The 27,780-nt window shown below is 44.8% G+C and overlaps 1 protein-coding gene across 2 annotated transcripts in view; it reads right to left on the bottom strand.

The window, feature by feature from the left end:
* Nucleotides 1–5,237: 5,237 nt before the first annotated feature.
* AFF1 (ALF transcription elongation factor 1) overlaps nucleotides 5,238–27,780 on the bottom strand; it is a 106,047-nt gene continuing 83,504 nt past the window's right edge. For both annotated transcript variants that reach the window (XM_065633433.1, XM_065633432.1), the window contains exons 11-21: nucleotides 25,626–26,543; nucleotides 23,001–23,098; nucleotides 19,328–19,574; nucleotides 18,212–18,303; nucleotides 17,156–17,219; nucleotides 16,212–16,348; nucleotides 14,947–15,018; nucleotides 14,243–14,336; nucleotides 14,097–14,140; nucleotides 12,528–12,757; nucleotides 5,238–9,813 (exon numbers count right to left, since the gene is read on the bottom strand). In XM_065633433.1, the coding sequence (XP_065489505.1) occupies nucleotides 9,692–9,813; nucleotides 12,528–12,757; nucleotides 14,097–14,140; nucleotides 14,243–14,336; nucleotides 14,947–15,018; nucleotides 16,212–16,348; nucleotides 17,156–17,219; nucleotides 18,212–18,303; nucleotides 19,328–19,574; nucleotides 23,001–23,098; nucleotides 25,626–26,543 (2,118 nt within the window). In that variant the 3' untranslated portion in view covers nucleotides 5,238–9,691. The remainder of the gene's footprint in view (nucleotides 9,814–12,527; nucleotides 12,758–14,096; nucleotides 14,141–14,242; nucleotides 14,337–14,946; nucleotides 15,019–16,211; nucleotides 16,349–17,155; nucleotides 17,220–18,211; nucleotides 18,304–19,327; nucleotides 19,575–23,000; nucleotides 23,099–25,625; nucleotides 26,544–27,780) is intronic.

Consider the following 27,780-nt stretch of genomic DNA (forward strand, 5'->3'; position numbering starts at 1 on the left):
CATTCTGCATCTTAGCTGGCAGCAGAACTACAGATACTCATGCAGAACTGATTTTAGAAAAGCTATTGCTGAAAATGTGATAATGATGTCAAAGTATTTAAAAAAACTGCATAGGATTATGACAACAAACTGTAATGACTTAACTGCGTATAAAGCCGTTGTGATTTAACAGCAGCAAACTCTGATTTTTTTATCTTCCAATACCGGCAAGAGGATAATAATGATGCACAACTGATGACAAAGAAGTGACCCCCTCTGGTGGCAGCCGGCCCTAACTGCCACTGCATCTTCTGATTTCAAACCAAACCTGGCATTTGCTGTAGCAAAACTTTAGAACATTCAGGATCATGAAATCATCACATCTAAACATGACATGTGTCTGATCCTAAATGTAGAATTGTTACTGCTTCTGTTAATGTTATTTCCTGCATCTAAAATCCATGACCTCACCCATAAAATTAATAAACCCAAAGATGTCTGTTAGCACATCCTCTAAATACAAAGAAACAATAATTTTGGAAGAATCAAGCGTATGGTCACAGTTACTCACATCTAAGTTTCCAGCCTGCTGATTTTAACCATCTCAGGGACTTCCAGGAGGAGAAAGACCAGACTCTGGACCACCCCGACCAGCCCCCTTGGCCCTGCTGTCCTGTCCACCCCACATTTCTGATTTTTCCCCCCCCACCCCCACCCCAAACATGCCATAACACCATGATGATGCAAGGCTCTTGCATGTATTAGTGTTAATTTCAATTTCGTAAAATACTTCCTTTCAAACTGATCTTAAACTCATGCCTTATTGTTTATGTTCACAGGGGTTTGTGAGCATTTGGTTAGACTTTGACAGCTTTGAATACTTTTAAAAATGGCTTTTCCCAAAAGCATCTAATTTCTAATAGAGCCACGCTTGGAGCAAAACTGTTTGGATTAGACATCCTGCTAAAATATTCAGATGTGGGCAGAAGACTTTAGGTGGTGATACACATTACCTGCATATTTTAAAATGTAAACAAAATATATATATCTCTCTATCTATAGAGATATACCTATATATCTATATCTATATATATATGCACTCTTAGTCCCGTCAGAAAGACTACAGCCTTTCCTCCCATTTGAAAACTTGCTGAGAGAAAATTATTTCACCAAAACGTCTGCCTGTAGAGGGGGATGCAGCCCTGCAAAGAAGACAGATTTCACAGTGGATTGTGCACACAAGGTGTATTTATGCAACAGAACCATCAGGCAATCAACCAGTGGCCTCAGGCTGCTGCATGGAAGCAGGAGGTGACAAGGATGCCAGCCGGGTACTGAAGGGACCCCATGTCTGTCTCTGGGATCTTCTTTTGGGTGTGGTGGGATTTCAGGGCAGTTATTTCAGCATCAGCGTTGTTACAACATGGTGTGAGCGTAGGGCAGGCTGAACAAGTCAGAAGCAATTTATTCATCAAAAATAAGGAACTCATCTTGTTCATGATCTGGTTACATACTTCTTGGTTTAGAGCAGTGGGAAGGTAATTAAATAAAAGCACAATTGCCGCGTGACTGGCACCAGATTCTGAAACCAACGCTTGGGCTGAGCAGCCTCTTCCTCTACGTGACTGCATTCGAGTGCTACAAATAGAGATGCAGGCAGTCCGGCAGCAATTGGGCTGTCAAAATCCCAGGGAATTTTATGAGATTGCTTTGCTGGTCTGTACTTTTGCACGCACTTACCTAAAATCAGGCCACCTTCTCACATCTCCACTGCACAACCTCAGTTCTGTGTCTTACCTCCACTTAAAACAACATTTTGATTCTGGAGTGATTGCATCTCTTCTAGGAGTTGGAAATGAGCTGCATGAGAAAATTCACATCAACAGGCAAAAAGAAATCCATGAACGGTAAATGCTGAAGAGTAGGGGCCAGGCCTTGCTGGCTCAGGCAGGTAAAAGATAAAACCAAGTGCTGAGAACACAACAGCGATAGCGCAGCTTCCCAGCACCTCCAGCCCAACGCAACCGCCCTGCACCACCTGAGGAGCAGGAGCAGCTGCCGTTACCGCGTTGGGCGCACGTCTGCTCCCTCTGCTGAGCAGCCGCGGGATGCTCAGTGCCGTCTCCTGTGACGCGACCACTACTCCGATACCACGCAACACTGAGATTCATTTTACGAACGAGTTGTCATCGGGCAATTAAAAAAAAAAAAAAAAAAAAAAAAATCAGGCAATTAAGCTGTTCAAGCTCAATTAGAACAAATGCCTGCAAAGTCCATAACTCCAGATTACTCCCATAGTTATTAATAAGTGGGGATTTCTATCTCTATTTGGGCTGAAACTGCTTTTAAAACTATTTTCAACATTGCTGCAGTGCAGTTTTGCAAACCCGAGTACTTTATTCCAGATGCTCCACTAAATTTTTTTTGCTGGCTACTTTTACCACATCTGTGTTTTATAAACGTTTGCATGTTCTCTCAACTGGAACTGGCAGCAAATAAAGCACTCCCAGCCAAGAGATCAAACTTTCTTTGTAATTCTCTCCTGGCTCCATCAGCAAGGCCGGTGCTGCTGCCACTTCACAGCATTTTAACGCAATTCCTTGGATTCCGGACAGTTTCATTTTAAGCCAGTTCCAGCACACACACACACAGCGCCAACAGGCAGCTATATAATTTCTGCCATCTGACTTGTCTGGTCTGCAGGGGTTGTTGTGTTCCATCACTTTGAGCAAAAAGCCCGGGCAAACACTTACCTGCTGTAAGCTCTCCACCGAAACAGTGACTCAGTCTCCCAGTAGGTGCACAACCTGTGTGAGCTGGTGCGGCACCCGCGCGTCCTGACAGAAATAATAAGACACACATGCCCTGGGCCGTGATGGAGAGAACACACACGTAGCTGCAGCTGCCATTTAACACCTGCCAGTGTCCCGCAGGAGAATTTATCTCATGGTTATTAAATTAGTGGGTCTTGAAAGTTAATGCTCTAAGCAGGAAACTATGCAGTTATAGCCGCTCCTGGGAGTGGTAGCAAGGCTTGGCTCTGCTTACATAGCCAGTGATAAACATTTCTGTGTCTTCATTTGCTTGATGGGTGAGCCTTAGCACAGGCTAAATTATCCTCCCCTGCACACGTTTTCCAAGAAATAAAAGAAATAGGTCAGTGCAAGTCAGCACACCTAACTCAGCACAGGATGCTGGGAGAGAGCAACTGCAAATCCCCGCAGTGCTCTGGCACAGTCCGAGCCAGACCTCCGACTGAACAGCTGCCAGGTGAAACAAACAGCACGTTACAGCCGCCAACATGATCGCGTTTAGAAGTCACGTTGTCATCGTGCATTACGCCCGCCACATGGCAGCTTTCTCCTCCCTTTTCTCACGTTTCCTTTGTGCAAGGGGCTGCCAGCTTCCCCGCCAAAACCACGGTCGATGCAGGACAGAAAGGACAGAATGGAAGAGCAGAGCCGAACAGCATCTCTACTCCGCATGCTCAGGCAAAACGAGCTGATAAAACAGAAGACCGACTCTGTCTTCTTTTGCACATTACCAACCAAAAGAGAAAGGCAGCACAGGACTACTACACATGCCATCATTAGGAGAGAGGAAAAAAGGAAAACACATACTGGGTACCCAGAGCTCCTGAGGATACCTGGCCCAGTAAAACACGCCCCAGTCTCACACAAAGTAAATGGGATTTGGAAACATGCTTGAATATTTTGACAAAGTGGTACTTACAAATGACTCCCAGCATCATGGTCTCATCAGAACAGCCACCTGGATTTCAAACGTCAAGGTTAAAAAAACCTTGAAACACGCCATTTTGATATCTCCCCTCAAAAGGGGACAATGAGTCGAAGACAGTGTCAAGTTCGTGCTGTTGAATATTTCCAGAAATTCAACCATGTGCCAGGGAAGATGCTTGACATGACCACACGTTGTGCAGCCACAGAAACCCTCGCCGACGAGCAAAGCTTGTGTGAGCAGAGTGCATCAGAGGGGGACACATCTCCGCTTCAGATCAGCAAAACAAGAAATTCCCCCTCCCCAGGCAGCTTGTTTTTTATTTCACCTTCACAGATTTGATGAACATCTCTTTCATCTGAAGAACTTGAAGACAATCAAGTCAAAATTCTTATTTTAATTTTACATATACATACACGCACACATGCAGCAATTCATCCTTAGTGTAGAAGACAAACAAATGAGATCTGTGGCACAATTTCTTTGGAGAGTTTTTTTTGTGGGTTTGTTTTTTGGTTTTGTTTGTTCGTTTTTTGGGTTTTTTTAGCTGTATCACAGATCTGGTTTTCTTCTTTTGCAAGGACTATAAGAGGCAGCTGCTTCTTATTCACAGAAGCCTCAGAGTGTGGATTCAGTGCTGAGGTCAAACACATCAGTCTCCTCCCCTCGTTTTTTTTTATTTTCCCACTGAAGACTCCATTTTGCAAGAGGTTCAGCATCCTCATTTCTCCATGAGCTCTAGGATATTGACACTGCTGCGTTCCAGCTCACCCCCATTTCCCAGGGTCCTCCGGAAAAACAAGACAAAGCAAAAAGCCTTATCCCAAATCCCAACTAGCTCTTTTCAGAACAGTGAGCAAGCTCACGAGCAAGCTCAGAGCCTGCTGCACCTCACGTGTAACAAGGAAAAAGCGTGCGGGTTGGAGCAACTTTCAGAAATACCTTTCAGCTACCACAGACGGGCTGGCACGCACCTTCAAATATTGAGAGAGAACAGAAAGAAGCCATCAGTTGGGATGCAGTTTTGATGGCTTTACAGAAGTGGACAACGTTGCTGCATTGCTACGATAGGAAATGCTGGACCCAGAGAAAACCCAAACTTCAGCAACATTGAGCAGGAGAGAAAAAAACCAGGGAAATCCAGGAACCCCGGACCTTCACAAAACATATCGCAAACAGCAGAGATCATGCGCTGCCGCTGTAACACGCACAAGTCTTTGTTTCAGGAACACAAAAGTCTACAGAAAATGCGTTCAGAAACACTGACGATGCCCCAGGAACACGGGTAGCAATGGGTTACTAAAAGTGCAATTAATATAAAGAAAGCACAGGCTGCCAAAGGGATATCTTAGTGTTTGGAGACCAGCACAGGGCTGAGAAACTGCAATCAACTTTAACATAGCTGTTTTGCCAAAAATAACATTTGTCGTTAAAAAGGGTGAGCCAAGCCAAAGAGAGAAAGCAAGCTAATCTATAATGTATTAATGTAACAGATCTCAAAATAAATTAAACATGGTTGCAAAATTAGGTTTGGTCAATAAAGGCTCAATAAATAAACAAGCAACAACATCAAAACATTACTGAAAAACAAACCCCAAATATTTTTGGCCTGGGGGGCCAGGGCTCTGCGCAGAGAGCTGAGCGGGGCAGCCAGCACCTGCTGCAGCCCCACAGCTGCCCCTTCCCCCTTTCCCTCCTGGCTTTCGGATGACCTCCTCCCTCTGCTCCCCACCTCCAAACCTAACCCACTTTGGGAAACGCACCTTTTGGGGGCTGAGGGGGAAGGAAATGGTGGGACAGGAGACACAAATGTCCCAGGAAAAGCAGTTTCCCCCCAGCCAGCAGGCAGGACAGCTCATGTCCAACTACCCCTTGCACCCCACCAAAACCACAACAAAATTCACAGATGCTTAATTCATGTCTGTACGGCCCAACCACACGCTATCTTCCTATGTTCTTTCTTCTTATCCTCCAGCCTGGGGCTGACCTGGCTTGGTGAGACTTGAAACATGAACTCATGTCAGTGAACTGTGTCTCAGACCCACCTCACCCGAGCAAACACACCATCCAGGTCCTGCTGTCTAGTCTGTAGCTAAAAATCCCACCAGGTGTTCAGCTGGGGATGTTTCGCATTCTTTTTTTTTTTTTTCTTTATAAACTAGATATTTTTTCCTTTTATTCTTACTTCAATGCCAATTTCATCAGTGGGATTTTAAGTGTCCAGTGACAAAGTGTACTGACCTAAAAAAGGCGTACCATTTCTTTATACATCTGTAACAGCAACAGATCTTGTGGGTATTAAAACAGGTTTCAGTGTCCTCTGCAATTTACATACTACATTAGAAAACCACATCCGTTATTAGCAAACATCGCAGGTGTAATGCCTGTTGCAGAAAGGACCTGAATTATACACACACGAATTATACCACAATAGTGCACACAAATATGCAAAAATCATTCTTCTAAGGAACGGTTACATTGCCCGACATAACGCGAAAAGTGGAAAAAGCCCCAAACAAGATGTACGAGGCCACTGTAAAGAGATCACCTCGCACAACCATGGAGAAGCGGAGCTACCACAGGGCACGAAACCCTGTGGGATTCCTCAGGGAAACACTGAGACCATTCAAAGAGAAAAGGCAAATTTCTCTGCAAGCCAAGAAGACGAGGACTCTTGCAACAACTCATAATGAATTGGCTACTTCATTTATCATTTATTTCCCCATATGAATGAATGAATCACCCATCTCGGAAGCTCCATCACACACAGGGCAGAAAAGGTTATTTACAAGAGGGACATACACCCCCAAAATAAGTTTAAGATGTACAGATTTGTAATGGGAACCAAGAGGGAGGGGAGAGGACAAAACCAAAAACGAGGACATTGCAGTCAGACTTTGACTTTCAGTTACAGAAGAGATCTCTATCTTCATGTAAGTGGGGTTTTCAACTATTAAATAAATGGCATCTTAAAAATAGAACATTTGACAATTTCAACACGTATTATTTCTTCTAAATAAATATTGCATGGAAATGATGCTACTTTGCCACCATAGCTGCCTCCTCTCCTGGGACTCAACCATCATCTCAGTTTTTCCTTGAATTCATGGTTTTGTTTCCTAATGGCAAATGTTGTTTCCTCCACTGTTACATTTTGGTTTGGTTTGTTTATTTTTGTTTGGTTTTTATTTTTTTTTAAAGGCCTGAACAGGCCCAAGTGAAAACGATGAGCATCTTTCCTGACCCTTTGCAGGCCTCTGACCTGGTTCAAGGCTGAAATAGGATGGCTTTAAAAAAAAAAACAAACAAAAAACAAAAAACCCAAACCAAACCCCTATTATTTAAACAGTCTTCTCCATGACCTGAAACAAAACAGAGCTTCCTGCTGTGTAGTTTGGTACTGATGCTCCCACAGACCACTCCCGGTTTTTGAAATGAGAGCCCCCAAATCACTCCTGACCTGCCTGTGACCTCATTTCCTCCAAAGTTTGGGGGAGTTTTGCCCTTGGTGCGGGAACCGCCCTTGCATGACGGCAGAACGTGTGCTGCCTTTTCCCGACTGAAAAGAAGCAAATGCCACTAGTCCACCTGCCTTCCCCGGGTGTCTTCTTACCAACTTCACTTGGCCAACATCCTTGCACGAGCTTTCTTAGGAACAGGGCAAGAGACTATCGCTACCTGGGCAGCAAAGTGCTTGCGAGGGCAGGAGCCGGCGCACCCGCGGGCTGGCAGCAGGGAGGGAGATGGGCATATGTGAAATGCAAGTACCAGGGGTACTTGTGTCCCTGCTTCGCCTCACACTCACCCCTAATGCTCCGCTACGGTTCTCAGACTCCCACGTGGGTTTTCAGGTTCAATAAAAGCTTTCTTCCTTCTTCCTCCTCCTTGGCTTGTGGTCCTAAAACTAAGCTTTGTTTGAAGACAAAGTCAGAAGAAGGCATTGACCCACCAGTCTGGAATCGAGCTCCAAAGTGCACGTGAGGCCCTGAGCCCGGCTGGCCATCCCCGCACTTCCTGAGAACAAAACAGCCAACGCTGAGCCAACAGCCAACACTCTGCCCCTGCCTTACTCGGAGTAGTCGCTCCTCCAGCAAGGAGGAGCCCAAGTGAAGTTTGATAGGTAAAACAGGGAAGGGGGGGACACACGGACCTTCCTTCCACTGGTTAGGGCAGCTTATCCCTGAAATGCACTAAGGCTTTCAATAAAGTGAACATAAAAGGACAGTCCTTTGAAGGTGTGGGGAAGACCCAGCAGGGATCCCGGCCACCCTCCACTGCCAGGGAGGCGAGGGGGGAGCTCCCGTGTGCTGGGGCAGAGCCGCAGGCACTCCTGCCGGCTCCTCCCAGGCACAGGAGGCCTCCAGGCTTCCCCGTGGCAGGCGCCATTTCTACAGAAACTGCTTTTGGAAATGCAGACCTTTTTGCTGATATTTGTCGATTTTTGTGAGCAGACCTGTTCCTCCATCCTGAATGTGGAAAAGGGTGCTAATCCACAGGAGACGTGTTCTTTGCTGTAAGCACAATTATTTTGGGATACTGTCCTCCCATTCACCACCCCCACAGGTCTGTCAGAGATAGGGTGAGGGATGCAAGAGGGGACCAGAGGGCTAAGGCACACTATGAGATAGGAGGATGGCAGGATGCTGCTGTCACACAACAGGATATCTTTGGGTAGAGAAGGGTGTCATCTGACTGATTGCTGCGGATGCTGCCTTCACCATTACTGTCAGCTGCAAAATCGCAAACACGCAGCTCCTGGAAAGGAAAAAAATGCTTTCCAACAGCTAATAATTTCCTTTCGTGTTCCCTTGACAGATTTCTAAGTACTTGGGCCCATCCTATAGTCTGGTTAAGAAAGAGCACATGAGTTATCTCCCACACGAAGGATGCCCTACTTTGGTACCAAATCTTGCTCTTCGATATTCACCAAGACCAGCAGTGGCTACAGGCAAATATCCAAACACAAAATTTGTCTTATGTTCCACATTCAGCCACTTAGTTCCTCCTGAAACAGAAGTGATTCCTCACCATGCAAGCTCTCAGACTCAGAACAATGTCCAAGCAATCACAGTGACCCAGGACAGCCGGTCCACCCCCACTCACTGTAACAATAAAAAGCAAGCGGGCAAGGAGTCCTCAGTGCGAGTGTTGTCCCTTCAACGCAGAAGAGAGGAAGAGCTGTTTCCAACCACACCTAGTTGCTTTTGCCACCCCAACTGTGTTTGGCTGACGAGGCTTAAACCAAGCAAGACCCTAAAGTACCATAGTTTCAGTGCTAAGGGCACGTGCGAGTGTGTGACGAGAAGGACCAAAGCAACGATGGCTTGAGAAGTGAACTTGCAGCACTGAAGGCAGTGGCTTCACCCGATTCTCAGGGCAGCAGCTAGCTGGCAAACACAAGACGGTGCAGCTGGAAAGCAGGCAAGGCAGGCCACTTCGCTGTTTTTACTGTAACGTAATGCTGTCGGGGGCTGAGGAGATTGCTACTTGCCATCTGAGAAACAAAGACCCAACACCAAAGATTGCATCCGTGCTTGCAAAAAACACTCCTCTGACACATCTTCTGGGCACACAACTGTTGTGGACTGTGGGATGTTGCATAATAACCTCTGGAGGCAGATTTCCTACTTGTCGGCACTTCTTCATGAGTGATTATTGTCCTGCTGGTTATTTGTAATAGAAATGTTTATAGACCATCAATACATTGAGCCATTGAGACAGTTCATTGCACTTCATCATTTTAAAGGAAGGTGCCATCAATGTTGAGGCTTTCCTCCATCTCTTCTTTATTCAAGGCAGCAAAGCGCTACCCTAAAAACACAGTTCAAAGTTTTTCCAGTGTAACCAGATCCCTTCCACTTTGATTTATATTCCCTTGCAGGTGCTTTGTATCCAATGATTCAACAAGTCAGACTGTTTCTGAGGCTTCCAAAGTGCAAAAGAGTTCAAGGTACTTAACCACCTTGAGCACCAGTTAAGGCGTATTTGTTTCCAGTCTCAGCCACTGTAAACCCTGTCTAACATAGTGTACCAGTTCAGTCATGCTACTGTTCAGTGCCAGAGTGCATGTCGCTGTGCTGAGTTCGGCAAAAAACTCTGGAAAAAGGGGAGGGAAAGAGAAAACATTTGATTGGTGTCACACAACAGGTACATCTGACAGGCACGGGGACAGCGAGAAGCAACAACAGCAAGAGCAGCACACTGTCAGCAGGTCCCATTAAACACATCATTAATGCAGAGAGCTCAGCAATATTAGAAGGCTGGGAAGCATAACAAGGACACGAGGTAGAGCATGTGTGAGGAAAACGCGCTCACACACACGTGCACACACCGAACTGCCTCCCCAAGCGCTGGCTTTGATAGGACATCAAGACTCAGTGGTAAGTGGGCAAACATTCAGGTGTTCACACCCCAGCAGTCCCTGCTGCGTGTTTTATAGACTGGTTTGGGTTGGAAGGGACCTTCACAGCTCATCTAGTCCAACCCCCCTGCCATGAGCAGGGCCATCTTCAACCAGATTAGGTGCTCAGAGCCCCGTCCAGCCTGGCCTGGGATGTCTCCAGGGATGGGGCATCCACCACCCCTCTGGGCAACCTGGGCCAGTGTTTCACCACCCTCGTTGTAAAAAATTTCTTCCTCATATCTAGCCTGAGATGGCTCTTGCCACACATCTGACCTGCCCGGAGGTGCCAGCAGGCTGTACGCCCTGCTCTGGGCTGGCAATTGGCTGTGCAGGTGACGGTGAATTACAGGAAATTGCCACACCTATTCCTTTCCAGTCACCTTTCCAAAACATTCCTGCATGACCTGCCTTCCAGCAACACAGGCTTGTCCCAGTCCCTCTAGTCTTGACTGTGTTGCCAGGTGCCTTTGTCAGAACCTGGCCACCCCCGGCTCTCCTTTTTTACACATAAAGGTTGAAACTGGAGGCTGAAAATTTCTGCTTGGCTGTGCAAGGAACACTTCAGAAGCAGAGCACACGTTTTCACTCTAATACTTTAATTTCTCCTGATTTTCCTGCCTCTTTTTTTTTTTTTTTTTTTTTTTTTTTTTACAAAACAGATATCCATTCCCTCCATGGGGAATGGAAGAGCTGTAAGCAGGAGTCCAAACCCCATGCCTGAACAAACAAAAGATCATCTGATCTGTGACCACAGCACAGTGTGACAGGAGAGCGACTTCACATGCACACGTGCAACCTCAGCTTGTCCTCGCTGTGGGAGATCAGAGGCCAGAAGACAACCTGTTTGAGCCCCATGATCCACAGCGCTGCTCTGAATTACAGTGAGGAGCTGGGTCCTGAGCTGGGAGCACCTGCTTGGGGACTCACCAAAAACCACTTCAGCTCTGCACAAGTGACTCGGACATTAATGAGAACTCACTGCTTTCCACTAACTTACGACTTCCCTGTTTAAGGGAACATGATAGCTGAAGGCCTCTGCTCTTTCCTCTTCTTCTTATGCTCTATGAATCACATAAAAGAGTCAAGGATGTGGCTTTTTTTTTTTTTTAAGTTTCATGTACTTACTCTCTGTACCTCTTGGCATCTGTACGTTACGCTTAATATCAACAAGTTCCAGTTTTCAATCTTTTTCACTGTCCTGAACAGTGACAACACCTGCAAAGCCCACACATGCTGTTCTCCTGCACAGATCCACTCCATTGGGGGTATTTACTACCCCAGTCATCATTCCCCTACATGAAAATGGCAATGCAGAGCAAGTTTCAAATTTAGTCTGGATTGATGCAAGATTGCGCTCAGGCTGCCCTCTCATGGGTTTTCCTCTGTGACTCATTCCTCTGGCTTACCAGCAGCATCCGCCGCTCCTTCTGTGCGATGGTCTTTTATCAGCCTTTTGAGGATATAATCCAAAATACTGCACATGAATTGCTGCTGCGAGCACAGATTCGCTCTGAGCACAGCCAGCAACTGGAGTTACTTTGTTGAAAGGTGATTTGCAAAGACTTTTCAATTTTAGCAACTGCATGATTAGCCTGAGTGTTTTTACAGCTTTCCAACAACTCAGCCAGGCACATCGTGCTTATTTTCTTTTGCAAGTTTGGCAGCAGATTGTGGCAATACACCCCTTCGCCCACAGTAGCTCACAAAATTTGTGTTTTATGAAAAATGACACTGCAAATGCCACATGGGATGGCAAGTTACAGACTGAACTGCACCCGCTGTAGGGCTTTTGCCTTTTCACCACTGCCTGTACCACAGGAAAATACAATATTTTTAACAACTAAACTGTAAAATAAAAGAAGTAGCAGCTATTTTACGTGATGTTACTGGCAAATGCTGGTTACATGCCCAGCAAGAACTCCAAGTGCTGCTCAGCTTCTCTGTTATGGAGAGAATCCAGCTTCACTGTTTTCAAGACAAAAAACACCTGGGAGTTTGACAAGCAAGCTAGAACACAAGGCTACAGGCCACAAAGCTGTTTGTGAAAAAAGTAAAGCAACTCAGAAAAGCTAAGTGCCCCAAACGGAAAAACAGACAGCAAAAAGCCCCTTACACTTCTTATGTTACCATGAAGTGAGCTGGCTGGTTTCCTGCACTTGATACCCTCATCCCTTAGCTCCTAGACATTTGAGGATGCCAAGACAACCTTTTAATCGGAACACTCACCAATCTATCACCATCAGGTATCTCTGCCAATAACCTGCCTGTATGCTGTAGCTGCCTATTCCAACATATTTAATGCCTCGATCTTTAGGTAGGGTGTTTGCTACACAGAACATTAGGATTTAAGCAAGTACATACACATAACCACAACACAAGACAGAGAAGATGGAAGGCAAAAACTTACCCTTATTCTTCCTGGCCAGTGCATCAGCCTGTTCCCAAATATCATACGCATAGAGGATATAGGAAGTGATGTTGACATAGGAAGAAGTGATGCTTGGGATAGTATAGGGGACGGTGAGTGAAGAGCCAATGCTGTTGCCACTGCAGTTGCTAGCGTTTGATCCTGGCTGAGAATTCGCAGAACTGGCAGGAGACGGCATTGGAGAAAGAGGAGAAGGCATACCTGTGCTTCTGCAGGAGAAAGAAACGCCACCGTGAACATTTATTTACCTTCAGAGTCTTGCCACGAGACTATCTTATGCCAGGAGCTATGTGGTGTCATCCAAGCCTGCAATATGGCGTGCTGAAAACTGCCATGTGTTCAGGTATGTAACATGTAACTGTCCTTCCAGTGCAAGACCAAAGTCTTTGAAGTTACTTACAACTCTAAGGACTCCTCATGATAAAAGAAAGTGTGGGACCAGACAGCAGAAAGGGCCATGCATTTACCTTCCAAAAATCTACACCTACTTGTGGAAACCTTCACTGGATTATCTGAGTGTTTTTTCCTAATGAATTTCACTCCATGTGTGCTGAAGCTCCCCACCTATGGAGGCTGGAGCTTTCTGACAGCTAGTCAAAGCAGCCCAGGTCAGCCTACACACACTTATTTATAGACCTGGGGAAGCTAAATGCAGTCAGCTGCCTGCCCTCCAGACATAGGCTGGCTTCATCACATCACTTTGCCCCACCTAATTTTAGTTGCTGGTATGACAGGGCTTCCACCACTGCTCTTGGGAGAGCATTTCCTTCCCAATAAACTACTGTGCAAAGTGGCAAAAAAATAACTGGAATTTCGGCATCACTATCAAAGACCAAACAAGCCTCTCTCAACTGCAGAACTTAAAAAGGACAGACATGGAGCTGGGTAGCTATCTGCCAAATGCGCTTACCATAGCACACAAATAAACTTTCTTACTCATTGTCCTTAAAACACAGGCCCAGTCTTCTGGCATTGGGTCAAACACCATTAGGTGACAGTGTACTTTTGACTTTTGCTGCCATGTACACAGCAACACTGCTGCAGATACACAGAAAGGACAAAATGTTCAATAACTCACAAATTAGAAAATCAGTTTGTTAATTGGTGACTGAACTAAAGAAAAAAAACACTTGAGTGTCACCTCAAAATTATGCTACCATAGGGTGAAGGCTTAATCCTACCAGACAGCAGCCAGGGAGATGGGGATGGTATCTCATTAAGTCTCAAGGGATCTCTAACAGAACAAAGATGACAACAACAGGGGCTCTGAAACAGCACAGTGACAATACCTTCCTTGTCCCTCTGACCACCTTCTCTGGTGGAGAACTGCTCTACTTGGTATGTGGTAATTTGTGACCTCATAACAAAACCCCTCCATTTCCAACAAAAAAGACAGGAAAGAGAGCAGAAACATACTAATGCCCCTAACAATATGATTTCAGGTGGCAAGAAAGAACAAGTGACAAGGTGCTCTCAAATGCAGTATGCAACTCAAATACTCCAGCTACTGTTTTCACACAGTATAACGTACATGTTTTTAAATCTTACCTTGCAACACACGGAGAAGGTGCTTGCGTTACTCTGGAAGAACTCTGCAGCAAGGAACAGAGCTCTCATTAGGTTTGGGCTATTCAGTTGACATTAATAAGTACTGCAGCCATCCAGGTGGCAGCTTAGTAATATATATGCCCTACCTTGAAGTGGTCATTCAGGATCCTGGAATACTTTATTGCAGTGTCTTTTTTGTAACGGAACATGGCCATGTGCAGAATGGACTGGCAGCGCATGCTGTGAACAGAAACACACCCAAGCGTCAGTGTTCATGCTCACATCAGCACTACTGCAAAGTCAAGAAAGCTCAGAACTTTACTACTCCTGCTCATCTCAAAAAAAAGACTCTGAAAAATCACAAGGAAAAAAACCCAACCAAACAACAATAAAACCCAAAACAAACCCAAGGAAGGGCCACGTCTGGTCTTCTATATAAAAGCAGGTGCTCAGCCTCTTCTAGGTGCCAAGGGCTGAGTAAGCCCTTGGCCAGAAGTGCCTCAGCTATGTTCATCTACAGCTTCAGTTACACAGCTCAAACATGGGCAGCCAAATTGCATTATTTCACCTTAGGTGAAAGCCCTTACATGCTCTCAAGTTACCAGCAGATCAAATTTTTGAGCCTGCACTTTCCACGTGTGGCCACTTGTGATATTCCAGCTCACTTTGAGAGCTGTCCCAGTTCATTCTGGTTTTTATATTGTTGTTGGTGGTGGTGGGGTTTTTTGTTTTTTCCCTTGCAGAATTCTGATTCCCATTTAACTCATTCCTTCACCCCTGAAAGTAACAGGTCTTTTGCTCTATCCAGTCTAAAAACAGAATATGAAGGCACAGAAAAACAGTTACCCACCATAACACAGCAAAGATTTTTTCATGTGAAGATGCTGAGGAGTCTGTGAAGGATATCAAAGTCATGATGAATCTAAGGAAACAAAACAAACAGAATCTCGTCAGCCATGGGTGCTCTTCAGTCCCACTGCATAAGAAAAAACAGTGCATGCTGCTGTCTTAAACACCAGTTCCAAAGACAGGAAACCCAAGTTCTCAGTCCTGGCACCAAGTGCTTGGGCATGATCTTGAGCAGAGGACTGTGTCTCAAAACGCACTGTTTTTCACGCAGCAGGAACAGATGTGGCCCCTTATGCGACTCTCTCTCCTCTTACAATGATCTACAAGGTAGATGTGCCCCTGCCATGGGCCAGTCACAAGTCTGGGGCCCAGAAGATGTGCCCCCGCTACTGAAGGTGAAATATCAATTCAAGTGTTTCTGGACAAGACAGACATCTTAGTGGAAATCTTTCTTTTTGCAAAAAAACAAATGAGCATATCTCCCTTTGAAAACAGAGCAACAACAGCACCTTGGAAATACAGTCCATCAAGACCAGAAAGCAAACAATGTAATTTTAAAAAGTTTGAAGTCTACCAGAAAAAATGACTGACAGCTCTAGGGCAGGAAGTCAAGTCAGCTCTCAAAAAACACTCACATAACCTGTAATTTCAACATGACTAAAGTGATACCTGTCTTTCTTCTATCCAATATCTGGTTCCTTGGGTTAGACTGCCTGTGTATGTCATACTACTATCTACATACATCTGCTATGGCTGTGAAACTAAACAGGGAAGTTTGCTAAAAGAAACCCAAATAAAGTGTGCTGGCAGAAAGACACACGGGAGAAACCAGTAACATCTGCCTTCAATCAAACTGCAACATGTCTGGGGCACAAACTGTTCTTCCACACACTGTACTGTTGCTTTGCCTTTTTTAACTGACATGCTACTGACGCTCACATGCAAAAGCAACTTCAGATCTGGATAAAGTAAAAACTCCTTCAGCCCTTGACTGTCATAACCAGTGTCCTCTGGTGTAGCTCAGCTGCAAGGCTCATACACTGAGGACACTGTGCTGCCTTCTTCTCATGAGCAATGCCGAAACATTTCAAAGGATTTGTCTCTGGTGCCTCAGGACTGTCTGTCTGTTTGTCTCGTGCTTGTACAGCAACCCAAACTCTGCTCTGTGGTGGGAATTCAGAGCTGCCGCAGTTGCAAACAAGCAATACAGGTAACCCTTCCCCTCCAAACACACTGCATAACCATCACACTTCAAAAACCACTTACTTGATGAGATCTATGGTGTCACTGAATATGCTGTAACCTGATTTTGGTGCTGGTCCATCCGATTCCATGGCAATTCCATATTCAATGAAGAAAAGAGCAGCTTCTAAGTACTGAAAAGCCTTTCCAGTCTTGTCAGTCTATTGGGAAGAAAATTCTTGTTTTTAGACTAAGAAAAAAACCTGTTTCTCTCAAGTGTACCTGAATTCCTTTTTCTTCCCTAGGTAGGCACAATTTCAAGAAAGAAAAAGATACAAGTCAGGCCTCTGGGTGGTAATTAAAGGCTTCTCAGCAGAACCCCTAATGTGGTCCCAGTCATCAGCTTTGTGTGCTCTGGCTATTTGCCTCTCTTCCTTCTGCTCAATGTTTTCCTCTGGCAATTTATTATCTTCACATTTTTCAGATATTATTGCCTGGTCTTGGAGGTCTGCCTCATGAGAGGCAGATGAGGCTTTCCCACTGCAGTATTCCCTCACTTCATTTTCACAGAAAAATGGCAAGTAGCAAACGCACATTACCTGACTGAGCCATAATTAGCACAAAAAGTAAGTTCAGTCATGCACACTGTTAAAATGTGCACAGCAGAGAAAGCCAGTTACATCTGCAAAGGGCACTCCAAGTCTTGTTCACCAGCAACACAATTACCATCAGGATCCTGACATTTTGGAGTAAACTATCTTAAAACTAACTCTTCCATCTGTCTTCCAAGGACTTTGTGATAGGTCTGGCAAAGCAAACAGGCCCGCTAACCTCAGACAACATTACTTCTGATTCCTGTTCTCTAGGTGTGTTTATAACAAAGCGAAATGTCTGAAAATTTGGCAGTTAAAGACAACCTCCCAACATATGACTCAAACATACCCCCTTAGGTGGAAGTAATGCTAGCCAGAGAATCTTATCCACAAGCACAAAGGTATCGGGTCTGAATGCACACGGCCAAGACTCACCATGGCATCAGCTTTGTGCTTCAGCCTCTTGGCCTCTTCTATGTAGTATTCCATTGGATGCTGTCTGAATTGGGAACAGAGGGAAGAAAAACAGAAAACGGAGAAAAAAAGAGTATAAGAATTACCAATTTTACCTTCATATCTAAAGGATGCTATAACACCAAACACCCTGTTTTGGTAAGCCTGTTACAGCCTTATCAAACACACACTACAATTATGATGGTCACTAAATGAATGTTGTCTGCATGTTCAGAAACAGCACCTGAATGCACAGACAAAATTAATTGATTTCTTAAAAAAAGTTGGAATAACACTGAAAAGTTGCGTTTTGAAATAAAAAAACACCGGAGGTCAGGCTACTATGAGGGCAAGTTTACTTCTTTGCTCTCCTCCTATCATTCTTCAAGTACAATACCACAAGTATATTTTGATTGAAACACACAGTAAAATTTGCAGTGCCACACACTCCTCAGACCAGAAGAGCTTGCACTTAAGTCATCTGCTTACAAGAGATATGGTCACCAAGGCTTCTACAGGCCTTGGTATCAATCGATGGATAAATGATTGACCAAATGAATTTCTGTGCACTGGGACAATCTATTCACCATGCGAAGGGCACACAGCCACCTGTGTAACTAACAAAATGAGAAAAAAAAGGGTCATGCCCTCTCAGAAAAGTCAATCACCTGCCCAGCACCTTGTCACAGAGGAGTCTGCCACTTGTCAAGGATCAGACAAATCAAACCCCATCACTCGCAGGCAGGCACACAGAGACCTCTCCTCTCAGAGGAGGATCTCTCCTAGCTAAAAAGCACCAAATTTCTAGAGTAGCTTCCCTCAAACAAACGACTATTGAAACGAGACCTTTGCTTTATGATGGGTGGGGTAAGCCCCAGACACAAGGCAGCAGCACAGGGCAGGTCCCAGACATCTCTCTCTCCCGCTTTCTTCCCAAAAGAAGAGCGCATTGTGGAGCAGAAGCCAGGATGGCTGCAGGGCCAGCCTTGCCCAGTGTCTTCAGAAAGTACAGATGAGAAGCATAAAAACAAAACTTACTTTTCTAACTTGAGTTGAGGTCTCCTTGGCTTGGAGGTACCATTTGGCAATGAAGGCACAGAAAAAGGACTTGTGACATCCCCTGCAGATCCCTGAAAAAAAACACAGAGCAGAAATAAAGCTGAGTAGAGAGATCCATCTAAACCAATTCAAAAGCCTGGCTTTCCTAAATTTCAAGAGAAAATATTTATTTGTCCCAGGCATTATCTATTCTCCAGGCTCTCCCCCTTCCCTGGTACACCCTCCAATAAGGGAAAGGAAAACTTTGCTTCTTACCTGACTGTTAGTAAGGCTTAACACCATTCCAACCTTTCCCAAGCACGGAAAAATTAAGTAGGTTTCCTTGCACAATGGCTAAGACAGCAGTAAGGCTGCCAGCAGCACGTTTTTCACAGCCGCTAGCCAAGGCAGGAACAGGTAATATCCATTCACACCTATTCTCACCTTAACCACACAGTAATTGCTGATTCTGCATTACTAAGTACATTATCAGGAAAAAGCAGTCAGAAGCCAGCTACAACAGCATGCACAGTCTGGCTTAACAGACACACACATGACAATGTCATGGACCACACACACAGAGCCACTAGTGAACAGTAATATAATTGAATTTTATAACCCAATAATTCAAAGATCCAGCTGCAAGGATCATAAATAATAATTTTGTAAGCAAGCTATAAAACCCTACACTCAGGCTGCAGGCAAAAACACAGGTTGCTTGTTTTTTGTTTTTAAGCAATCCACTCTTTCTTTTTGTAAATGTACTGATTTTTATACTAATATTATACTTGCAGTTGCCTACAGTCAGAAACAGTTCCTGCCCTAAATATGATTCTCTTGTCTTTCGTTTTCACATGGTCACCCTTTCTCACTGTTTCACTGCTAAGACAAAAACAGATGATAGAAAGTCAGGAGAGACGTTACAGTGCAGGCTTCTGGGCTAGCAACATATGGTCACAGATAGCCATTAAAGGGGCAAAAATACTTCAAAGAGCTTTTTCTGGTGATTGGCTTACCTTCCTTCCTTTTTAATATCCTCAGGGCATGTTTCTAAACAGAATCACACAGCACTCACAGGTCACAGGAAACATCCCACCAGTTACAAGTGGTACCTACTTTGATGCCCTTCGACAGTTCAGTGTGATTTCTCTCCACTTTCTTGTGCTTGGAGAACAAAGGATCCTTGTGGTTGCTCTTGTTCCTGGCAGTGATGTCCATGGTAGGCAGCTCGTCACTCTCACTTCGGGGTCTCTTTTGGGCCGTCTTGGTTGACTTTGATGCAGGATATGCAGGAGACATGGGTGGCAGTGGAGGGGGTAGCAGGAGATCTTTCTTCTGGGTCTCAAATGAAGCTTTCAGTGCTCTGGAGAGGGGAAGCAAATTCAGCAATTGGAATTAATATAGTGTATAGATAATGTAGGGATTTTTTTTAAACTTAGTTACGTCACGTACCAATTCTGTTTAAACTTCTCTGGAAATGTGAGATGACTTGTTAACACAAAGAATCCAACAAAAGCAAAATGAAACTTCAGGGACTTCATTGTGCATTAAATATTACATCTTTAGCTGCCAACGAAATATAAGCAAGTTGCTTTTCAAGTAAGAATAAGTCTCAGGACTTGTTCTTGGAGTAAAGACTTGCAACCAGAATATCAGGATGTTGCAAAAAAGACACCCCTCCAACACAGCCCTTTTGCACTGAAAGAGGAAGAAAGGTAATTACAGTGGCTAAAATCCCTGAGACAAATCACCCAACAAGGCAAACGAACTGCAGCACTGTCTGTCTCTCCCCATTATGGTAGAGGATATCTCCTGTGGTCAGAGATACTCACCCTGACACTTGATCCTGTACATGCTTTGACAGAATTAAACTGAGTTGTTCCTTTAAGACTTGCCAGCTCAACTAGACAACACTTACAAAGCTCAGAGGATTCAAGGGAGAGAGACTTAAAAGGTTCTTCTTTTGAATGGCAGAACAGAGCACATTTAATAACACAGTGGCATATCAGATTTCTAATCATCTGGGGTTAGGATTACCAGGGAACTCCAGTAAGCAGCACCAAATAGCTCTAAACTTTGTTTCACTACTGCTCATTTACAAAAAAATTTATTTTGGTTCTCAAAGTTTCCAAGAAAACAGAGGGACTGCAACTCGGGGGCTGCAACATCAGAAGAGGAGGAAATTAGGTTTAACCCCGTGAGTGGACTGAAGAGTGATGTTGCACACCTTGTTTCATTCTGCTGTGCAGGGGACAGTCCTGTCCTCTCCCCTTTTCCAGTGAACCACAACCCACTTTTCCCATGGTACAGTCCCTACACACACTCTCCAGCTTTGCTATCTCGGTACAGCTGACACTCCAGAGAGGACTATTTCACAGGGAGCACAGCAGCATCCCCCAACCTGATGCAGAACCCTCTGTCCCCAAAAATGCATCCTGTTCTTCCCACTCCAAAAGGCAGAACGTGGCTAAAAGGTGTGCTCGTTCTCACAAAGAGAAAAAAAAAAAAAAAGAGGAATGAACCCCAGAATGTAAACCTTTTCCTTACTACCACAGCTGAACCACCCCTTCACCCAACTCCATGTTAGCCTCAGCATCTCAGTGCTTTAGGAGTACGTCAGTGCTTTCTCTGCTGAAAAGCAGTTTAGTCGGTTTGTGAGGACACAAACCTCAATGTTGCATAACAAACCCAAGTCAACACCTCAAATTCAAGCCCCAAGCAAGCAGGAATTGAATGCAGTAGCCCATATCTGATGCACCAGCCACCTCTCCCGGGAGCACTGCCCATTCAAAGATATGCTCTTTGAAGCGTTTGCTTTAGCATAAACCCAGCCAAAATGCTGGCAGTACGCTAATGCACAAATTATGGGCTACATTTCAGCAGATCTACCAGAAGTACTGTAATCGCTATGCTGGAATAAATTAGAAATTACTGGCCATAAAGGCCACCTGAAATTCCAGACAGAGATACTGGTTGTGTGTCCATTAGGTCACATTCAAAAAAAGACACAAAGATGATGAGATTATTTTAATGAAGAAGGAAAATGCTGCCTACCCACCTATACACACAAATTTGTTTTCTGGACTGGGTTTTGCAACATTTCAAGACAATACAAATTTGGGTCAGTCACAGTGAAAAACCTACTAGGACTGCAGCATCTTGGTTTGGTTAGACAAAGGGGGAGTTTCGTATATGTGCTATTCTAGAGCATCCCAGTTCAGATATTCTCAGCAGACTCACACGGCAGCAAGGTGAGAAGAAAACAGAGCTCTGCGATATCCACCACATCCACCTCTGTTTTTTCCATTGGGAAAAGACAGGTCCCACCTTGCAGAGACACCCTGTGCACCAGCAGCCAGCCAGCAAACGCTATTCAAAGCCTGTAACCGGCGACAGAAAAAGCAGCTGAGGGAGCAGACAGTATTGGCCTTAACACCCAATTTTTTCCTTTCAGCAGGACCTTTCCAATTAAGAAAATTGCAATGATCACCAAATCAAAATTACACAGTTACTCTTAGTGCAAGATTCTTTCCCAAGAGGCTGCCAGAACTCTCTTTGCTGTCGATATGATTGCTCAGCACCTTGCAGTAAATAAAGTGAATTTTCTGTTAGTTTTTTGTCTATAGTCTGGGAATAATCTCTATGTGTCATTGTGCCTATTTGTTTGTTTAATGTGTGGTATGCTCTTATAAAGGTATTTAAAGTGAATAACTGTGAGAGGTTATGTCACGGGAATCAGATTTCTGGGCCACACTGTCAGCCAGTCCATCTGTTTGCAGCAGGAGTCTGATCAAGCAACTCGATTTGTCTGCATCTCAGTTTCCCCATGTGCAAAACGTGTTCACGTCATCTTCTCACCTTACATAGACTAGGAGCTTTAAATGCTTGTGAAGTATCACGAATCTGATAAAAAGCTTTCTGCTGCTTCTCATGCTGTGAGAACACAAACTTCCCCAAAATACGTTTGACAGCAGAACCCAGAATGAGGGAAGACACAGGCAGACTTTCCCTGAAGTCCCTAAACTATTGTGCAGAACAAGCATACACTGCACCCCGCAGAACAGCTGCCACCTCCCAGATTATCTAGGGCAAGTGTCTGCTGACAGATTACCAACATGCCAGTTTGCATCCCAGCAGGCAGGCTGTCTACAACACTGTTTTGGAACTCAAACAACATACAACTTTTTTGCAAAAATTCCTTTCCTGCATTTGGTCTGAAAGACAGCAGTGCCAATGGCTGCCCTATCAGCTTAGAAGGAAAAGGCAAATTTCTTGCAGTATCAAGAGATTTTTTTGAGCTACGTGTAATGTACAGAACAGAGCATGCAGCAACCTAAGGTTGCAGGATGGACAAGTTCCTGTTTAAAAAACAGTCAAGTCTTCATTCCCATCTCAACTGTTAGGAATCAGGACAAATGCCACAACATTCAATGCTTTCGCAGCCATGTAAATCAAATATGGGAGGATGACCAGCCACTGAAATATCAGCTCATGCGGAATTATTAGAACCAGAATCCTCAGCATTAAGAAGGGAGAGGAAGATAAGTGACACCCAACTATCATTGTACATCTGCAACAAATAAATAGGCAAATAAATTATGTTCCCTTAGCCACATGGTTGGTTCCAGGATGTAAAGACTGATTTTCAGCAGATTAAGTTTCAGAGAGCACATTACTTTATCAGCAAACTTACGAGTATAACGACAGGAGATACAGTTACTTGACTTAACCTTTTTAAGAAATACTCAGTGTCAGGCACCTTTCTGCCATCCCACCACTGTATACTCACTTTGATTTACTGGAGTCTTTGTTAGCTGAAGACTGCAATGATTTTGTTTCTTTTTCTGATTTTGTTTTCTTCCTATCAGTCTCCTTCTCCATTTCCCTCTAACAGGAAGAAAAAAAAAAAAAAAATCACTCACTTTTTGAAAGCTCGTATAATAAAGTACAGACAACACAGTTATCTTTGATCGATTCTGGCTACAAAAAGAAAACACAAGATATTGAAAGCCAGAGCACAGCAGATGTAGATTTCAGGCTCACTGACAAGGACCCTAAAATAACATTTTATCTGCTTTTGCTTGGACAGATTAATTATTTTGTAGTGGAGGGGATGGAACTGCTATGCCTCTCATTGCTAACAGTAATCAATCAATATTAAGGCACTTCCATTCCTGAAAATAAGCATTTCATCTGTTCTAGGTGGGCTTTTTTCTCCTACTGAGTATGAATCGTACAGAAATGTATTCAGATTCCTCCTGGCAAAGTCATGAACTGAAAGTAATTGTGTTTTGTGATACACCTTATCAAAAGGAAGGAAAAAAAATGCATTCACAGGAGAGTTAGATCACTTGGATTTCCCAGATGTGCAGGTGTTTTTGGTATTATTAACAAGAATCAGATACAGGTGAAATTTTAAACAGCCAGTTAAAATTGGTGCCATTGGCCTCCAGAACAGGAAACATTAAGGCAGAGAGGCAATAAATGATACTTTTTAATTCCACTCCATAGATCTTACGATACGAAGCGTGCAAATCATCAGCTCACCTGAGTGAAAAACTTCAGACTAATTTGCTACAAGCCAAGAAAATGTAAAAGAAATTGCACTTTTCAGTCAGCGCTACCTACAGTGTGCCTGGTGGTAGCCAAAACCACTCCCGGACCGTCTGTCTGTCTCTCCCAAGAGCACATCCAGGCTTATGTCACTGCGATGGAGCTCAGCGGGTCGTGCCTGGCACAGAAACTACCTCTGGCAGCATGACTAGGGCAACGCTCCAGCACCTAGATCATGTCTCCTGAAGCTGTTTCTCAGGTTGAGCTCCACACTGCTGCAAAAAAAATGTCTGACAGCTGTACCTGACCTAGCTGGCTGCGATGAAGCCTGAGCCTCCAAGGACACTGATGAACGCTGACATAATACAGACGGGTGGGTTTTCCTGCAACCAGACACTCACACTGCAAGGGGAGACGTGCCTAACATCAAATAGCTCCTCTTGTGGGTCTTTGAGAGAGAAGAGAAGCGGCAGATTTACTGCCCGTTTACCTTTCTCCCACTACTCTGCATGAAAATGACTGTCAGGGTCTCTCAAGTGTCTTCACCATTTCCCTGCTCTTCTCAATTCTGCTCCCACAGCCACAGGGAGTTCAGAAAACGACAAGACTAAATGAAACGGTGTAGGAACCAAGGTTTTTCACCCGCATGTGCTAAGCCAGCTGCCATGTGAGGAGGACCAAAAAGGTACATAGGCACTGAAATATCCACTGTGAATATGTGCAACATATCTATTCACCCTGTGAGTCCTGCAGCCAATGCTTTGCGCAGCTGAACCAGATGGCTTGGAAGTATATTAATGGTCTTCTCTGGGAGTTACCTTTCCAAAAACCACTTGTGAACAACTACTATCTCAGTTAAATAAAAGGCTGCCTGGTAATCCAAGGAAAAACAACTATTATAGCTGAAGAGGTCTCTGGAAAGCCCCTTACTGGACACATACATCTTTTAAACATTAGCATCACTGCTAGTGCTACAGCAGCTCCAGGGAAAACCAAAGAAGTTTTCTACATATTTATTCCAAGGGCTGAGATACAAAGCAGGGTTTAGTGATGGTTGCTACTATCAGTGGACCTGGTTCAGTTAAAAGTCTGCATTTGCGGAAAAGCAAAAGGCGTGGGGCTGCTGCCATAACCCCTAGTAATAACAGAGTTCACACCTTACTCTTGCGCAAGCAAGCAATCACAGCTGTTCCGTGGAAATAAATGACTCCACAGAGACAAAGACTTACACTACTCAGACTGAGGTTGCACGGCTAAAGGCAGCAGAAATTGCATACGTGGACAAAACCAAAAACCACAGGCCAGGGGGGCCTGGTGTGGTTTTCCTTCTGGGCACTCCCACAAATTGGAGTCAGGGTGCTCTCCAGCAACAGAGAGTGCAGATGGCTGCATATCTTGGGAGGCTCTTCGGATACCGTGATGCTTTTCAAAGGGATGCAAGGGGAGAGGGCACCACCGTTCTACAAAGCTCTGCTTGGGTTGAAAGCCAGAGAAACCCATGAATGGTACTGGGGGGCTGGTCAGCCACACACTGACATAGCCTGCTGCCAGAAGCTCCTCTGACGCAAAAGGGCTGGGGTTTCATTGTCTGAGAAAACACGTATTTCAAGAAAACACAGCAAAACCTGTTTTAAAACAAAGGATTTGTTAGCTTACAGGGCGTTTTGTTTGCTCAGTAGGAGATTTGTGAACAAGAAGAAGGTTTTGACATCCTTCCCTTGAGAAGTTTGATAACACCTTTATAGGAGGAGTGTGATGGGTCCACTCCCAACCTATGAAGTGGAAACTAACCCTCTGCATGGTTTTTTTCAAACACCGCCTTTGTCCTAGCACAAACCCACCTCCACCCTCCACCTCTCACCTTCCTCTTTTGAAAGGATTTGTCAGGAGTGTCCATGTTTTTCCTCTCCAAGTCCTGCTTCCTTGCACCAGGGAGCTCCTTGGCCTCTGCTCTCTTCTGGTGAATGCCTTTCCCAGGGGGCTGGGGGACTCTGGACAGGAGAGGGAGATCTATTTTCACCATGAGGGACTGAGGGGCAGGGGCGTCCCTCACTGGCGAGAGCAACTTCTTCTCCTTCGTAGGCAAGGGAAGTTTTTCCTTGTGAAAATTCTCTCTGGCCACGATGGTGGGCTGGTGGCTGCTAGTCCTAGTGGGGGTTGTGCCCTGTTCTTGAGGAAGGGGACTGAGAGCGAGATGCTCCTGGGCACTACCAAGCAAAATGTCTCTCACGAGCTTTGGGTCCAAGCAGGGTTTGGCATTGGCCTGATGGACACTCTTGTGCTTTCTGTTCTCAGAAGGTTCTTTCAGCGCCGGCTTCAGGTCTTTTCTGTCACTGGATTTTGGCTTCCCTTTCGTTTTGACTTTTGGCTTGTCTCTGGAAGACTGGTCTCTGACCTCAAAAGGACCAGGATCACTCTCCACCTTCAGGCCTCCCTTGGGCCCCTCGTGCGCTGGAGCCTTGCCAGGTCTTTTGATACCCACAGTCTGCCTGGGCGAAGGCTCCTCGGTGCGCACAGGAGACCTCTGGCAGCTGCGTTTGGTGGGAAGATGAGCACCCTGAGGAGCCCTGGCCGCTCGGCTGGAGCTCTTGTGATGAGACTCCCTCGGCTCGACATGCTGGTGGGAAGAATTGCTGCTGACACCCTGTCCCTGCTCCTTGCCCTCCTCACATCCATCCTCATGGGCGATTTCGTTGAGACTCTCTGTTGGCACTGCTGGTGGGTTCACCTTGGTTAGCCAGTTGTCAAGCTGCCACTTATTAGAAGTTGGTGGGTCGGGCTGCAGACAAAAAGGAGAAAGGATGGATGCAAGACTGATGCCTTTATGGGCCATTTCCATCCTAGCACAGCTTACCAGAACCCAGTAAAATTCCCCCTTACTGTTAAAAGAGCTTGAAAGTGAAAACCATGAGACAGCAGGCATGCTTTAGCACATGCACATCATACTTCAGAAACACAGACCTCATTTTTGTACAGGCTCAATCAAATGTATTGCATGGCACTACTGGATCTCTGCTAGCCTAACCTGTCACTCGGTGAGAGACCAGAAGCACAGGAACAGGCAATGCCACTGTGTTTTTAAGTCAAGCAATCGGGGCAGGAGACCAGCTTGGCTGAACAGGGAACTCCTCCTCAAGAGGAAGAAGAAATTTTATCATCTGTGGAAGCAAGGTCAGGTTTCACAGGAAGACTACAGAGCTGCAGTTTGTATATGCAGGGAGAAGATACAAAATCCTAAAGCTCAGTTAGAGCTGAAATGGGCCAGTGTTGTGTCAGACAAAAAGAAGGGCTTTTAAGTATGTCAAAAGAAAACATTGGACCAATACTTGTTGAAGACTGTCACCTGACTAATAGGGATGAAGAAAAAGCAGAGGCATTCAATGCCTATTTTGCCTTAGTCTTTAATAATACTGATAGACCTTGGGCTGCCTGATCCCCTGAGTTCTTAAAGACTGACCAGCACTCGTGGACTCCTAAGCCCTCAAAAGCAGATTCCCAGGGTACTCTGCTAAATAGTTCCCCGAATAGCTTAAAGTTTGCTCTCCTGAAGTCCAAGGTAGCTACTCTGCTGTCCTTTTATCTCATTACATTGAAAATTTTGAAGTCAACCATTTCATGACCACTGTGGCCAAGACAGCCACCTACTATTGCATCTCCCACGAGTCCTTTTCTGGTCACAAATATCAAGTTTAGGAGGGCATCTTTCCTAGTTGGCTCACTGAGTACTTGTGACAAGGAAGCTCTCTCCTAGAAACTTCAAGAATTTCTAAGAGCTGCTTGTCACAGCAGTATGATATTCCCAGTTGATGTCTGGGAAGTTGAAATCTCCCATAAGAATTGATCCAGAAACTTCTGTAATTGCCTGTAGAATAACTCATCAATGCATCATCCTGGCTGGGCAACCAGTAGTTGATACCTACTACAACATCTCCTTTGTTTTCCATCCCCCTAATCCTCACCCAGAGGCTCTCAGTCTAACACAAGAACTTCATCTTGTTTTGTCACTAACTAACATC

This window comes from Caloenas nicobarica, chromosome 4 (genome assembly GCF_036013445.1).
Source record: "Caloenas nicobarica isolate bCalNic1 chromosome 4, bCalNic1.hap1, whole genome shotgun sequence".
In the NCBI taxonomy this organism is placed as follows: domain Eukaryota; kingdom Metazoa; phylum Chordata; class Aves; order Columbiformes; family Columbidae; genus Caloenas; species Caloenas nicobarica.